The 18,124-nt window shown below is 31.0% G+C and overlaps 2 protein-coding genes across 2 annotated transcripts; both read left to right on the top strand.

Moving 5' to 3' along the window:
• The first annotated feature begins 3,737 nt into the window (after positions 1-3,737).
• Positions 3,738-4,693, top strand: LOC114424379 (RING-H2 finger protein ATL78-like). The gene has a single exon (XM_028391221.1). The coding sequence runs from the start codon at positions 3,813-3,815 to the stop codon at positions 4,506-4,508; it is 696 nt and encodes a 231-aa protein (XP_028247022.1). The 5' UTR covers positions 3,738-3,812; the 3' UTR covers positions 4,509-4,693.
• A 7,466-nt stretch (positions 4,694-12,159) lies between these two features.
• On the top strand, positions 12,160-15,267 carry LOC114421946 (actin-7-like). The gene is made up of 5 exons (XM_028388090.1): positions 12,160-12,383; positions 13,446-13,516; positions 13,605-13,998; positions 14,079-14,692; positions 14,772-15,267. Exons 2-5 carry the CDS (start codon positions 13,457-13,459, stop codon positions 14,835-14,837), a joined length of 1,134 nt encoding a protein of 377 aa, XP_028243891.1. The 5' UTR covers positions 12,160-12,383; positions 13,446-13,456; the 3' UTR covers positions 14,838-15,267.
• The last annotated feature ends 2,857 nt before the right edge of the window (positions 15,268-18,124 follow it).

Raw genomic sequence — 18,124 nt, 5'->3', positions numbered from 1 at the left:
AAAATTTTTACATCTCATCAATTCATGTCATTTTATAATTAAGTGATTGAATACAAGTAATTAATATATTAAAATTAGAATTAAATTATTTGCATATTATTTAAATTTGATTTTTGATGAAAATAATTATTAGTCGGATTTTATTTATTTTGTTGACTGAATTCCAAATTAGTAAGAGTCTATTTCCTTTGATAATCTGGAGGGGTAACACAAAAAAATCATTTCATAATTCATTTTTTAATTATTTATCTTTTCTCTTTGATTAGAATGTAATTTTCATCCCCTATTTTTTTAAATCCTTAATTTTAGTCTCCTTATTTTTTAATTGATATATTTTTCCTTCACTTTTTTAAAATTCATAACTTTAATTTTCATATTTTTTATTTGAGATATTTTGTCTCCCACTTGTTAAAAAAATTATGATTTTAGTCCTCATTTTTAATTTCAGACTTAATAATATTATTTTAATAAATTAAGCTTGTTAACAATTAATTTTAAAAAAAAATATTTTTGTGAGGATAATAAATAGATAGTGTCAATCAATGTTATAGAATATATAAATCAATGTTTGAATTGATCACACAAATTAAAATTGTGAATTTTTTAAAAGTAAGAATGAAATATCTCGATTAAAAAAATAAAAGACTAAAACCATAAATTTAAAAAAATAGAAAAAAAATACATTTTAACCTTTTTCTTTTCATAGTAATGTCTTATTTTCTATTTATTCCACGTGTTCATACGATTAGGCAATATTTACTTTACATTTTAAAGTTTTTTCACTTTAAAATAAAATAAAAAATCATGAAAGATCGTCCATCTTTTCAATTTTTGTTCATAAAAACAATTACTTTTAATTTTTTTTTATATTTTGAAATGTTCTTGGCTTGACTTCTTCTTCTAAATAGAATGGAAATCCAAAAGAATTGGGTTAAATACTATTTCAATTAAAAAAATAATAAATAAGACTCTTCCTATATTATTATTTGTATTAAGTGTCTCAATATATTTAGTTAGATGAATATACTCTTAAAAATGGTTATAAAAAAACAACATATGTATATATATAATGAATTAATTTTAACATTATAACCCACAGCTCTTGAATTAGCGTAGTTGTTATGTGCTGGAAAGAGCAGTGTCTCTGTCGGTAATTCTCTTATCTGAGAGTAGTGAGATCCAACCCACCAAGATACGGATCCAAGTAGTGGTACTTCTAGTACTGCCATTGCCTTTAAAATAGCTTCTCTTCCGTCGCTAATTACTCTACACGACTCTAATTTGTTAATCACTTCAATTATTATTATACAAAGCTAAGTTAATTATAAAGTGAAAAAGAAGCCCTCTCCACTTGTCTCCTCGTACATTACTTCATACCCCACCCCTTAATCAAGCACTTTCCGCGTAAAAAGTACATAAAATCGGATTGGAGATCAAATTTAGCTTAAACATTTTCCAATTTGATCATTTTTTATCATTAACAACGCTGCTTTAATTAGGAGCCACAACTCGTTAAATCCATGAGATTGCGATCTATCTACTTGCATCGCGTGAAGATTGGAAAACAAATTCACATATGGCGGAAAAGATTTGGGACCATGTTCTATCCAAACATATATTATGATTCGACAGGCGAATAATTAACATATTGCAAACATCGTATAATTGTGTACAAGGTATGACACATCATACATATGAGATAAGAGCTATACAAAAAAGTTCATTGTGCCCTACAGGTGGAATAATTTTTGGATTTTTAATAACCAACAAAATAAACTTTCAGCAAGCCAGTTGCCGGTTCATCTCCCTTGTCCTGTAATGTTTGTCTTGCTATAACATTTTTAAAACCTAGATGAATGATTATCCTTCTTTTTGGGTCTTTAGACAGTTAAATCCCGATTTTTTGCGTCTTTGGTGAAAAGTCACTTACCACTTCTCATGTCAAAAAAGAAAAGCCAGCTTTTGCTAAGTGAATTTTACTTGACTCATCAAACATATGGGCTTGATATTTACCTATTTATTTAATTGAAACCAAAATAGTGAATGTATATTCAGAAGTAGAATTAAATGTAACAATTTTCAATCACAGATGGATTATTTAATGGCTAAATACAGTAAAGATGTTTTATTTGAAACCGGTCGCATTCAAACACAAGCATATATATAAGCTATCTAACCGGCTAATATTATGATTCAAAATGTTGGGGGAAAGTAACATTATTCTTTGATAAAATTTAAATGCCACTTGTAACATCACTATCTGTCGTGTAAAGAGGTGTGTGTGTTTTTTTACAGAGTGTAAAGAGGTGTTAGAAAACAATATATAACAGCATCAACTTTCATAAACCGTTTAAATTCTGTACCAAATAGAATTCCTTTTGAAGGAAAAAGGTTATAATAATTCAATTATAATTTTATTTTGTTTAGTTTAAGTTTTTTAGATAAAAAAAATTTCAAGTGGGCCATGCGATTTTTTTCTTTAAAAAAATATTCTTGCCTCTCAGTACTATAATTCATGATTATTATTTTTTAAATATCTCTATATAGTTACACTTTAAAATGTATTTCTTTATATTGTTTAACTAATTCAAAAATATTAAAATACCTCCTTATGTTCTATATGATAAGTTATAAATTCTTTCACAATTATATTACTGAGTGTTTATCCACTTTTTGAATGTAAAATTGATTCTCATTCAAAAGTTATAAGAGTTTATAGTCACCTAAACATGCTTTTCATGTGACAAATAAAAATCAATCAATTAATTTGTTGGTTCCTCAAACATTGGTGAAGGAGTTGGGTTAAATTTCCTCTTTCAATCCCCTTCACGCATTGATGGCTTCATCTCATTGTGTGAGTATAGTATCGACACTACACAATAACCCGACATTAACTTTTGTCCTAAACAGTGGAGGGATGTATATATAAACGTTGTGTATCCCAATCATATCTAAAAAGAATCATATTTTAATTTTGTACTTTTAATTTATTGGTTATCTTAATCTTATTTTAATTATTGAAAATCATATATATATATATATATATATATATATATATATATATATAACTTTGTAATTAGTTAATAACATAATAATAATAATAATATATGAAATTAAACTCTAATTTTTTGTATCAAATTCTGAACCTCAAAACAACGTGTCGCATTGGAAGCATGTTGCGTCTTGTTCACCAAAAGGAATTTGGCGGCAATAAAAACAAAAAGCATTTCCTGAACTTTTAATTTTCATGTGAGCCAATACGGATTAGGCCACTTAGTTCAACTTTTTATCATAGGGACCCAAAAGAAGGGACATTAATCGAATCAACCTTGAAACCATATATATTTCAACTCATATATACTATACATATCCTTCAGGAAGCTGCACAATTCCTTCACAGGCCCAAGGAGTAACAGCTGCCACGTTGACACATGGTGAGTCCTGCTTCGTGTAAAGTGGAAATAAAATGGACCCATCATAGATAGCCGAATTAATATACAAAAGGCTTTGTCAGTGGATGTTCCATATCATATCATATGCTTTCTTTCTAATTTATCTCTAACAACCAGATAAAAAGTTAAATTTTCAATCCTTGCCAAAACTCTTTTGGGAATATTCTAACAAACCAACCAATCACCAAACAACAATAATAGTTTCATATTCTAATCAAAGCTAGCTGGCTAGATATCATATCATACCCTAATATGTTAATAACTTCCCCTATATATATACATATATTGGCCTAAGGCCTAAGATAACCAACCTCGAGTTCTATAACTAACTCTTCTTCAAGACCCCCATCATCATCAAACATGTATGCTTCAACTTCCTTTACTTCACAAATGGTCCATGACCTTCTCATGGACACAAACTCAAGAAAGTTACTCCTTCAAGATCCACTTCTTCACCAATCAATGAACTCAGCCAACTCCCCAGATGCCATGAGTTACAACACAACAGACTCATACTTCAAAGGTCGCGACTTCGATGCAAATGTTGTCATGATACTCTCGGTCCTGTTATGTGCTGTTATTTGCTCACTCGGGTTGAACTCCATCATAAAGTGTGTCCTAAGATGTTCAAACATAGTCATCAATAACAATGACCCTTCTTCTTCAAGTGTGAGCTACAACAACCCTTCACCGAGATTGGCCAACACAGGAATCAAGAAGAAAGCCCTCAAGACTTTTCCTACTGTGAGCTACTCAACAGAGATGAAACTTCCCGGTTTGGACACAGAGTGTGTGATTTGCCTCTCGGAGTTTGCCAATGGTGATAAAGTGCGCATTTTGCCAAAGTGCAACCATGGTTTCCACGTTCGCTGCATTGACAAGTGGCTAAGTTCACACTCATCATGCCCCAAGTGCAGACAGTGCCTCATTGAGACATGTAAGAAAATTGTTGGATCCCAAATACAACCAGTGCCACCTGTGCCAGAAAGTACCATTATAAGGATCCAACCACTAGAACCTGAAGGTCTGGAGCGTAACTATAGAGAAGTATGTTAGCTAATTAATTACTTTAATTAGTACTAGAATGTAAGACAAACCAATCAACCATCAACAATGCGGTGGTTATTGGGGGATTTTCACTTGCTTTTTGTTTTGACCTCAGATGTAAGATAAACTAGTTCAATTTTTGTAACTGCAATATTATTCTTTTCAATAATAGTCTAAAGTTATTGATTGAATTACCAGGGCTTTTAATTTGTTGTGTATTCGTCAAATTTAATATAAAGATATCTCTGGATGGAGATGCGAGTGAATTATTTCGGAACAAGATAAGGGCAAAGCAAGCAAACTATCAGTGTATTTTTTGGTGGTCACCAACTTGTGTATATCATTATTATTTCCACTTAACTATTATTTTTAATGTTATAACTAAGGTGACCACTTTGAATAAAACAAACTAAGCACTCTTTCTTACTCCAAAGTTCACTAAGAATTTGCTTAATCCAAGTTAAGATACGCCGCCTACCTGATTAGAGTAATTTAATAATATTTTGCACATTTTAAAAACTTGCATTACTCCTCCACTAACTACTTCATTTATATATATATATATATATATATATATATATATATATATATATATATATATTAATAAAATAAATTCACGCATAATAGAAGAGAGAGACGGGGAAAAAGCAATTCCAAGATTAAATATGCCAATAATTCACACCTGAAATGATTTTCTCCCGTTACAAACAATAGATCCGTATGCAATTAATTGAGTTCTGGGTTAAAGGTTAATTTGGGCATGTTTGGATAACACATAAACTCTTTTAACAAAATAAATTAAGAAGAAAAGATGAAATGATTTTTTCTATAAAATAAAATTGATTTATGTGTAAGTTAAAAAAATTATCTGAATCCAAACATAAGTAAAGATTCTTAATTTTACCCTAATTAAGGATGTTAGTTAAGTTCATTTAATTTCTTGATTTCATATTAAATAAATATATTTTCTAAACTACCCTTAATCATACTATTAATTAGAGATGATGCTTACAATTAAATTAACTTAAGAGATTTTTTTAAAATAATGGCCTTAATTGGGGTTGAATTAGTTAAAAATACTTTGTATTTCAGTTCATCAAACTTGAACATTTTTTCTTATAGTTTGGGTTCAAAGGGAATAATATATAGGAACTTCCAATAGTTAGTTTATGAAGAAATTTATTTGATTTTTTTACTTATTTTCTTATTCTATTAGTGTTTATATAAAAATTTATCCAAATAAATTCATAATTTCTTAACCTAAAGACAGCCCCTAAAAAAACTGAAGCATCTATATTTGATAATAATTACTCGTCCAAACCTCCACATGATTTTTTAAATAACTTTTTCAGTTAAAAAAATGTTTATGTATCCAACTTGGTTTAAGTGAGATTGTGTAAACTGTAAAGTAATCAGGGATAGATCAAATTAATTGGTTAAGATCACAGTGCATTTAATTTAAATTAAATAAAAGGATGTGAACATGCTTTAACTTTTTGCCTTTTGAAATAAATATAGTTTAGGATTATGTTTCCGTTTTTAGGTTGTTTTATTTCACGTTATACGAGAAATCCTAGACATTAGGGGTGAAAATATTTTATTTATAGCCTAGTGTTTTATATGTATTTATAGCCTAATTTTTTTCAAGGCTAACAATAATAATTTATAAATGAAAGTTTCAGCACAACGAGTAATCTATTTATTGGCCTTGAAAACTTGGCAAACTCCTGCATCACAGCTTTTATAAAATCTGATAACATCTGTTGCAGCAAAACATACAACCCTACCCCAATTACATCTGTTCCAGCAGTTCCAATTCTTGTCTGTGTTGTTGTTCTGTTTTTTGAAATTTATAGTTGTGGATTCGGAAACCTTTTCCTTTTTGTAATGGCATCAACGGAAATGTGTTTCCGTTAAGGATATTGTTGGGAAAGAATTTAACAAACAAAATATGGGGGTGAAAAAAACAAGAAGGGTTGAGACTAGCAAAGTCCCTGATAGATCAGCTGAAAAATAAAAAATGTACAGCAGGACTAAAAGCCCAAAACTAGATTCAGAAATCGCTTATGTTGGATCCATCTTTATTCTTTAGAGTAATTGGACTCACTTGCATTTAATAGTTCTTGCCTTTGTGATAGTCTCCTATAGCTGTCAAAACATGTCAGTTTTATACTAATAAGTGGATCAATTCAATCGGATTCTCCTCTTGGTTAGTCTTAAAATTATTGTCTTGGTTCGACTCATAGGATTGGTGGGTTGATCCGCTTAAAATAAATAAATAAAATCATTTTTTTGAAAAAAAATATTGTTCTAGTAATCATGATTATTGACTTTTATATCATAACTTGCAAGTAATAACTCAACGTCACATACAATTGTCAAGAATAAAAAATTAATTAAAATAATTCTACTTATATTCATGCTAATCTTCATTTCAAACTAAACATTGGGATAAAGCAATAGGATTAGAACTACAATACAAGTTATAATTAATTCCATTCGAATAGTGTGAAGAAAACCAAAATGCATGTAAATACTAATCATGAAAGATGACATCTCAATTGATTCGAATGAAAAATACAAAAAGAAAGATAGTATAATAGGTGGACAATTTATGGGTCAACTTGGCTACCATCAGTTTAATCCAATAAATCGAGTTAAATTTTTTGAATAATTTTAATGACTTAATTTTTTTTTAACCTAGGGCAACCCAAATCCCCCGTAAGTTGGGTTGACCACATGTTTTGGACCTTTTGACCATTTTAGTCTCTTATTATACATTTGAGATTTAAGTGACATGCATAAATATGCAAATAATAAAATGCACACAAATTAGTAAGACTAAATATTAAAATTTAATTAAAAACAGTAAATTATTTGAGAATTGTTTTACTAATTATGAGGAATAACATTTGAAATGCTTGTTTAAATGAGACAAGAGAAAATATATTAAAATATCTAATTAAGATAATGGAGAAAATGAGAGTTTCATTCTCTAAATTGTATATTTTAATTTACGATATAAGAATAGATTATCAAAGCATAAATGTTAATATGAGTATATTATTTATTCATGTAGACTCAGAACGTGTATATTACTATTTGTTTAATTTTCATTAAACAAAACCTATACTAAACACACATGTTTGTCTAGTTAGAAAAAAAAAGTATTTTAAATTACAGTGAATTGAATAACGACCAATTTAACGATATAAAGCATTTTAGTTATTTAGCTAATTTGTTCTGGATAGTGTAAGAACATTAGGTAATTTTAAATGTAAACCTCTAAATTAAAATGCTTGTTTGATAGTGAGACGAGGTACCCTAACATGGAATGCAGCGAGAATCTATAATAAGCTCTGTGCACCTGCAGAATCCTGACATGGAATACAGCAATATTAATGGCGTTTTGAAATGTAGTGGGGGGAATGGGGATTCCCCTGGCTAATGGTCCCATCCATGCCTAAAATTCCTCACTCTGCCCTTCACTCATCCATCATCCTGTTCATTTACATTACAGAGTGATTGGATCCACAGGTTGTTGGATTCTTATGTGTTCTTGTTAATTACTTCCAAGCTATATGGAAACTTGTGTTGCAGTGATGTTAATTAATTTCTAGATTTAACTATTGGTATAAGAGTTTTTTTTTTTTTTTAAGTGATGACAATATGATAATAGTTAAGCACCTTGATCTTAACCTTTTTGTTATCATAAGTAGCACTACATATTACATATATAAATCCAATATAGAAAGATATTCATGATGAATTGAGGAGATGGATCAGTATCCCACTCATTAATTGGCGCTTAGACGCTAAGTTATATAGGTGAAGAGAATCACCAACCACCACTTCATGCAGCAACTGCGTATTTGTTCATTTGGTGTTGATCGTGATTTCCCCATCAAACAACGTAAGACTACTGAGAATGTTTCTATTTTGACCATGGATTTGAGATAAAATACAGATGCAAAAGTTTGGTGTGCACCATATCCTAGCTACTTATCTAGCTGTTAATAAGTGCTTTTAAAAGCTACTAATGTTGAATTAATGATTGATAAAACGACCAGATATACCCAACAGGTACCACACTAGTTACCACCCAAACCCAATATCATACTCCAATTAAAACTTCACCTAACATGTAGGATATACTGTGTATGTATGCGATGAGTTATATTCAAGCGAGGAGTAGTAATAATTAAATCTTTGCGTGTAATTCACTTGTTTTCCCCTCAAACGTACGGTTCTTGATCGTCTTCGAATTAAAATGCATCAATGTAAAAAATGTAATTTGCATTTTCAACTCTACCATAATTCTATTCTTTGAAAATGATTAAATGATGTGTTAAGCCGAACGGTACTTGAGGTGCTAGTTTAGGAAGGGTCTTAATGTAAAATTCCAGGTTATCACTAATTATTAATAAATACCGTCAAAAGGAAAGGTTAAAAAAATAATACGATTCACGGTTAAAAAAATTATACGGTTCACGGATTATAAAAGAATAAAGCTTCTAATTAAATAATGAATAATTTTCAACTCGTTTATATAGTATTAAAACAACGTGCTAAAAATCTAGTGATTGTTTACAAATATTTGTAAATATATTTTTGAAAAAGATATAATCATACAGAAATAAATTCTTAACAAAATATAAAATACAGTTAATTAATTATAGTGAGTGAGATATATAAAAATGATATTAAATATCATTAATATAAAATAAAATGAATTTGGTCATGTTTAGATAAATCTCAATAAACACTTATAAATCAAATTCATTTCATTATCTAAAATCAATTAGACACCTTAACTTTTAAAGAAATTAGATGAAAGAACCTAAATAAAAGTTAAAGTACGTAGATAAATTTAAACTTATGGAAAATGTTTAATTTATTTTATTTTTTATTTTTTCCTATAAATACATATTGATAGATTGATTCAAACAGAACAGAGCCCCTTGTCTTCTTCCATTGTAAAGCCTCAAATTTTAATCAAATCAAACGTAACGCAAAAAAAAAAAAAAAAAAAAAAAAACAAATTCTTCAATCAGTATATGCATGCAAAAAGTTAATTAGCATTAATTAGTACTACATGAGTGAATAAAATTCTACTCATGGCCAAAAATAACTTGTCTCGATATCCATGCATACATTATTAACATTTAGTTTGGGTTGGTCATACGAAAAATACAATGAAAGAAACAAAAAAGAAAGAAAATATATATTTCTTTACAGCATGGACATAGACATAGGAGAAAACACGGAAAAATCTCCTCAATAATGCGAAAAAAGAAATAGAGGGAAAGAAAAAAAAATTCATTTAACCTTTTCTTCCCTTATTTTCATCGCTAGGCTCTCTCCTAATTCAACTACCGACACCCCACTGGTTCTAACCACCACCTCATCGCCCAAGTCCTAACCCATGGGGACGAATCCACATATATTCTTGTAAATTGCTTAAGTGAGTTGTTTAAATAAGATATTTGGTTCTTAATTAATTCATTCTAATAAAAAAAATATTTTTTTCCACAAAATTTAATGTTACTCATGTGTTAAGCACTCATTAATTCTATCAATTGTAAATTTATATGCATTAATTACAGGCTTTACAAATGCAAAATAAATCATCTGTAATCATGCATTATATATAGATACTCCTAATTATTTAAGAAATATTAAACCAACATCCTTTATATATTTCAATAATTTTTCTTAAATTGAAAAGATTACACCGTGTTCTTTAAAAGAGTTGCATAAATAAAAAATGCAACTTTATACAAGCATGCTGTCTGAACTTGGATTATTTTTTGTAGTTTTATATGTGCGCCTTCATTCCCAAATATTAATGTGTCAACAAAACGAGCTACCTTTTGAATGTGCACATAGTTGGAGCATCAACCGATTGGCTGTACCTAGCACGTGTAAGCACATGCAAGCTTTTAAAAAGATGGGGAAAAGGTACCACGTGAATAAGAGGATCAATATTTTGAGCTGAAAAGTTATATTTCTGAAACTTGAATACTGCAAATTATAGTTGAGATTCCTTTTAAGAAGCTAAAAAAAACCGTTTTATTCATATTATTCATTTGCACAAGCATACATAACACGGATATAAGTGATTAATTCCCGGACATTAATTATAATTTATTAACGTACAATTCATTTTGCTGTCACAGTTTGGCCAAAAATATTCAGAGAATAAAGGAACGACTGTAGTATCTTACAATGATGGGGACATGCAAAAGAATAACTGTAATACATCGATGAAGACATGAGAATGCCCCGCAATATCTTAATATGTATATATCTTGTGATCTCTGAGCATGCGTCAATATATCTAATGATAAAAAAAAAGATATCTTAATATATCTTGTGATTTTGTTTTCTTGTTTCAGGTACAATAAGGGGGTGTGTGGGGACAAAACGACAGTCAAACAAGGCAGCTAGAGAAATGAGAATATATAGTAAGCAGTTTGCGATTAGGAGATGAAAAATAAGAAATCTCTATGATGTAGTATTAATCAAATTCAAAAAATATAGTTACCTACAAAAATATAATTCAAAATTACATCTGAACTATTTAAAGTGATCAATTGAAGGACGTCGAATAATGCTGCCTAAGAAACAGTTTGCTTATTATGAAATTGAAAGGAAATTTTTGAACTCTCTTGGTGCAAATTATTATGAAGTTGAAAGGAGATTTATAGTTTGAACTCTCTTTGGTACACGAAGCTAGCAAGTAGTTATATAAAGGGTGAAGTTAAAGTTAAAAAAATGACACCAAGGCGTGAGGCAAGAAAGGTTGTCATGGTTTTCCTCTCGTGAATAAAATGATTCCATTTCTTCCTCTTGTCCTTCAAATCCTTAAATTTCGGTCCTAATGTAATCTAATTATAAAGGGTCAATTTTTCACGTCATTAGTATAATATAATCTACCACAGTGTTATTCACGTCATTAGTATTTCATTACTCAACTCTAATATTATTTAGTTATTTTAATGTAGTGTAAAAAAATAGTTATTAGTCACAATCAATCTTTTTGGTAAAAACTAATGACTAGTTAATATGCCTTAAAATTGTTGGTTTGGACTTAACGGAAAAAACTTGGCCTCCATAATGTTATGAATCAAAATTTAAATTTCTACACTAAGAAAAATATTTGTTTAGTATTTCACTGTGTCTCGCATAAAATTAGATCTGAATTTTGAAGAAGGATATACGTGAAAACAAAAAATATATCTTAAAATGTGAAATTATATGATAAAGATTCAGTCAATTTGTACCAACTAATCCAATTTCTCTTTTATTTTTTAAAACATTAAAGTGATTAACTAAAGTCATGTTATACATCTATAAATCTTAATCAAGTGATGTGAATTTATTTAAAGAAATAAAATTTTTATAACACTTATTTTTTCATTTACATAAAGAAGACTCGAGAAATAAAGCTTCTTAACTTCTTACCATTTCTTAAGAGTTAAAAGGAAGAAAAATTGACCTTTATAATTACCATTTACCGCTCAGTTTTACCAAGTTTGAAGAGCCTTGTACCCAGCTAGACAAAAAAATAGAAGGATAATACAAATTGACCCTTGCTAATTACCATTGACCCCTCAGTTTACAAAGTTTGATGAGCCTTTGTACACAGCGAGAGAAAACCGTTGTTGTTAAGCTCTCACGAACACACGCATATACCCTCTACTCTCTCTCTCTCACTCTGTATATATACCCCTCACTTCTGTTCTAGCACCTTCCATTAATCCATTTCCTTTTTCAACTTCGCGGTGTGAGTGAGACGGAGAGTGCTAAGCAATCGTCTTCTCTTCTCGGAGCTTGGCTTTGCTTATCGATTCTCTCTCCTCTCGTTTCTCTAATTCCAAGGTATTTCTCTGTCTAAACCGCCTTAGATCGCACTTTATTTTCAATTTTTAGTCAAATATTTTTCTCGCATTTTGGTTCCAAGTCATAAAACGGTGCTACTTATGTTTCCTTTTACCGATTCTCTGAACGAGGTTCTCCGATTGGGAAAATGTAGCCACTAGAGCTCGGATTTGTTTATTAGTGTTTCTTTCTGCGTGAGATTGCCTCCGATAGCAGAACCTTGTCTTCATTTTATTTTATTGCTTGGAAATGTCTTTATTGCTGAAATGAAAGTTAGATTAATGGTTATATGTAGTTGATCTGTGGTTTGGTGATTTATTTTGCATTCTACTCACTCTATCTGGTTCTGATCTGCTAGAAGCGAGATCTTGGATCTTGCGACAGCTAGACCATTTGTTTTTTTTATGTATCTGTTGTGTATGTATGGCCGCAATTGCTTAATTCTTCTGGTTTATTAACTGACTTCATGGTCTGATCTGGATTTTATGGGAGAATCTCTGATTTTATTTATTTATTATTATGGAAAATCGTTAGGTAATTAAGGTGTTGACAATTGATAGTGATATTTCTGAGTCAGTTGGTAACATGTGATTGTTGCTTATTCCTTATTGTGAAGCTTAGATTATAAGTCTCGTGTGCTCTAATCATGTGTATGCAGTGTGGAACCTTTATTCTATGATATTGTGAATAATGTCTGTTAATTTATAAATGTTGGCAGTTCAACATAAATAATGTTAAGGATGGTCTCTTTTGTTTATTAATTTTATGTACACCCTGCTGTTCTCTTTTTCCATTTAAAACAACACCACCTTTTCCAGTTATTAATTAAATATTTTTCAACTTGCAAGCACTAAATTGTTTGATTTCCCCTCTTTGATCTTGTGTGTGTGTGTGTGTTTTGTGCTATGTACTTTTGCTATTTCTGGTTCAAAACTGATATAGTCTTTTAAGTGTATCCTAGTCTTCGTTGGCTGTAAATGTCCTGGTTTCACGGGTTGTCCATACAATACAATTTTGTTACTTACTGACACTTTACTTCATGGCACCCTATGCTTTCTGTAGGTTTGTAAAAGATGGCAGATGCCGAGGATATTCAACCCCTTGTTTGCGACAATGGAACTGGAATGGTCAAGGTTAGTACTTCGTGGATTTGTGTTTTGTTGCATGTGCATATGCAAGTCTTGAGTTCATAAGTGAATAATTTATTTTAATATGGAACAGGCAGGATTTGCTGGTGACGATGCTCCTAGGGCTGTCTTTCCCAGTATTGTTGGCCGACCTCGACATACTGGTGTTATGGTTGGGATGGGTCAAAAGGATGCCTATGTTGGTGATGAAGCCCAATCCAAAAGAGGTATTCTTACTCTCAAGTATCCCATTGAGCATGGTATAGTCAGCAACTGGGATGACATGGAAAAGATCTGGCATCACACATTTTATAATGAACTTCGTGTTGCTCCCGAGGAGCACCCAGTGCTTCTCACTGAGGCCCCCCTCAACCCAAAGGCCAACAGAGAAAAGATGACCCAAATCATGTTTGAGACCTTCAATGTGCCTGCCATGTATGTGGCCATCCAGGCTGTTCTCTCCTTGTATGCAAGTGGTCGCACAACTGGTTTGTATATCACCATCTGTCTTGATTCATTCTTTTATAATCACATTGTTCTTTCCCTGAATCAATTCCTTTTAAAACAGGTATTGTATTGGACTCTGGTGATGGTGTGAGTCACACTGTACCAATCTATGAGGGGTATGCACTCCCCCATGCCATCCTTCGTTTGGATCTCGCTGGTCGTGATCTAACTGATCATTTGATGAAGATCCTCACTGAGAGAGGATACATGTTCACCACCTCTGCTGAGCGAGAAATTGTCCGTGACATGAAGGAAAAACTTGCATATGTTGCCCTAGATTATGAGCAAGAACTCGAGACTGCAAAAAGCAGTTCATCAGTTGAGAAAAGCTATGAGCTTCCTGATGGACAAGTTATCACAATTGGGGCAGAGAGATTCCGTTGCCCAGAAGTTCTTTTCCAGCCATCTATGATTGGAATGGAAGCTGCTGGAATTCATGAGACCACCTACAATTCTATCATGAAGTGTGATGTGGATATCAGAAAGGATCTATATGGCAACATTGTTCTTAGTGGTGGCTCAACTATGTTTCCTGGTATTGCAGACCGTATGAGCAAGGAGATCACTGCTCTTGCTCCTAGCAGCATGAAGATTAAGGTTGTAGCTCCACCAGAAAGAAAATATAGTGTCTGGATTGGAGGATCAATCCTTGCATCCCTCAGCACCTTCCAGCAGGTGATTATTTTATCATGAATTAGCTCTTTCGTGTGTGCCATTTTCATTGAATGCTAAAAAAAATGTTGTGGTTTTGCAGATGTGGATTTCTAAAGGTGAATATGATGAGTCTGGCCCATCCATTGTCCACAGGAAGTGCTTCTAACTTCTAAGTACAAAATATGCTTCAATGGTGAATTATTTTCGCTCCGGGTGTTTTTATGGGTCTGTGTCGTGTCATGTTAACAATATTGCCATGGATAAAGAGGTGAGGAAGCATCATTAAAGGAGAGGGTCTATTCTTAGCTTGATGCATCATATTTTGTGTGGGGGCCAGACAGTTAGAAAGGCATTTGTTGCGTTTGGCTATCCGTGGTTCATCTATATCTTCTTAGTAGGTTGTTTGTAGCAAGGGAGTGATTGTGATGATCTCTTTTTCCTCCATTTTCTTTTTGTATTTTTAAAGTTTATATTTGAAGGATTTTTTCCCCTTGGAACATTGAATCATTGATGTTAATAGTCATATGTATCAAGAAATCTTATATTATTGTTATTACCCGTTCTTGCTCGTAAATTCATTATGCAGTTTTTATGTATGTTGAATTGCTGGCTTCGGAGAAATTGAGGGTGCGCTTATGCTGGGAGGCGGCATTAAGTCCATTTGAAGAATGCATAGATCACTGTACAATTATTCTAAAACATATTATTGGATTGGTTTGTGTTGAAACTAAATACCAAAATATTGGTTATCTCCCATGATGGTGTATTCGGATTGCTTAAGTTGAAGAAACCGTATCTTAAGTTGAATTTTGTTGACAAAATTATTTTTTAACGTTTCCTATCAAATGAAAATGTTACTGTTTGAAATCTGATAAAAATGTACAACTTCTGATAAAAAAAATACTGTTAGGATAATAATCAGTATAAATATGGGTACAAGTCATATAACTTTTTATGTGCTTAAGAAATTCAACATGAATGGCTTAAGTCCCGATTGGGATGCCCTTAATGTCTTGAAATTATAATATTTTAATTTATTTTTAATTCATTGATCATTTAAAAATATTTATGAAGTGCACGGAAATCAAACAATAAAGTAATTTCATACTAAATTAGATTTAGTTTACTTTTACTTTTTTTTATTTTTGTGGTACATATTTTTTTAACTTAATTTTAAACAAATATTTTTAAAACAACTTTGGGAAGCTTTTGAAAAATGAACTATTTCTTTTAATTACAGTTTTTTTTCTCTCCATATCAGACGAATTAAGAGTCAAGATAAGATAATACTATCATTGCGATGCCAAACTAGAACAATGTCAGAATTATTGGATGAATAAATAATTAAGGGGTTAGAATTATCAATGACAATCATGATCAAGTAGAGAAAGAAAGAAACAATTTAAAAGAAAACAATCATGAAGAAAAAGATAATACAAAGAGAGAAACTTTAAGAAAAAACAATAAGTACGGGAGCAGTAATTTCTGATACCATATCAAAGTAAAAAATGAAAACATATTAAACTAATTGATGAATGTGTTACAAGAAATGATTTATACGCAAAGGATTCAATAAAAATAAAAAAAGAATAACTAACTATCTATAGAACAGTTTGACATACTTATAACTAATTAAAGCAATATTTACAATAGAATCGTAATACTCCAGTAGTTACGACTGATTAGAGAAAGAACCTTATGCAAGGGTAAGGTTGTGTACAATATCCCTCCCCCATACCTTCGCATAGCGAAGAGCCTCTGGGCAATGGGGTACGAAGTTTTTATAAATCTTTTAAACATCTTTTTATTTATTTATTTGAAAAACTCAAACAATAAAGAAATCCTACATTCTGTAGCATAAAAAAAAGTTCTGCAGTCGGTTGATTTAAATATCAATTTAAGTACAAAATTAATTTGGAGTCCTTTGAATCCACCACCTTAAATAATTTCAGAAACTAGTAAAATCCTTCTTACATATAATATTTTCAAACAACGACACAAGCCGGGAAACCGAAAAGCTTTAGAATTTAGGATGGCGCCAAAGCAAAACTAAAATGAAAAGGAAGAATCCGCGTGACATCTCATAAAGTAGCAGAAGAGCACGGAGCTTCTTTTCTTAACTAAAAGCTTACTTTTCATCTTAAAATTAATTGACATTAAATAAAATTCTTCAACAGATATATAAATTATCCTCGGAAGAAGACTGAGGCAATCCATATGAAATTTGGATATTTTCTAACAATTTGAATCTTAAATTTATAAATTTCTTTGACTCTTGGATACAATCAATATTCAACATATCATCCACGTACAAAATGAATTTAAGTACCATCTCAGCTTACAAACATAAACACAATCACCATACTTATTGTGTGTAATTCTTACTTCTCATTGATTGATCAAATCACTTGTATATTGCTTAATTCCATAAAGTGATCTCTTCAGTTTGCAAACTCAATCTTCTGTTGTCCAATAATCTTGAATCCTTGTGGTTGGGTATATAGTTTTCCTCTTACAAATTCTCATGTATAAATGCGATTTTTGCAACAAGTTGAACAAACTCTACGTCCAATTGTGCTACCAGGGACGACGAAGTTTTAATGAATGGATAAGAGCAATTGAAAAAATCTACTAATCTTGCCTTAAATTGAACATCATTCTTCTTAAAAATCTATCTTTTCTTTGCATGTACCATCTGCACTTGATTGTCTTCTTTTGCTTGGACAGTGACACTGGCTCCCGCTCCCAAATCACCTTTTGAAGGAACTTCATTACTTGATTGTTCATTTCTAAACATTCAATCGATTTTATTTTTTTTAATTGAAAGGGACGTCATTTCTTCTACTTATATATTTTTAATGCTAACTCTCTTTTCTCTCTTGAATGTGTATTACTATTTCACATACTATTTGTAACTGACTATTTTTTTTTCTTTCAATCTTCCCAAACTAATATATTTTATTTATTTATTTATATGTTTGACCTTTTAGCCATCTATCGTAATCAGGATCATGGGGTCCTGGGGATGCCTCTGGGTAAGATTCATCTAAAACCAATGTTTATTTCTCCTCTCTAGCATACCTATAAGATTCATGGATATTACACAAGATATGCTGGAGAAGGAACACTAGAAAATTTATTTAAGAAATAAAATGTGAATCCCATAAACAGAAACAATGTTCTAAATTGCAATTGGATCAAAGAATTAGTGTAGAAGAAGAAAAGTCCATTTAATCACATACCTGGGCACTAATTTAAACCTGGCCAGTTCGAAGGTTACGAACAGGATGATTTCCTCCATCTTCAAGGTTTCTGATGCCGGCCACGTAGATGGCACCACAGATAGAATTTCTTGATACCTACAGTTAACAGATATTAATAAATAAGCAAATTAAACATCCATAATATATATCCATGTTATATCATTTTGTTAGTATTATTATTTATTTTATT

This window comes from Glycine soja, chromosome 8 (genome assembly GCF_004193775.1).
Source record: "Glycine soja cultivar W05 chromosome 8, ASM419377v2, whole genome shotgun sequence".
Classification (NCBI taxonomy): Eukaryota; Viridiplantae; Streptophyta; class Magnoliopsida; order Fabales; family Fabaceae; genus Glycine; species Glycine soja.
This window is presented reverse-complemented; position numbering and strand designations above follow the sequence as displayed.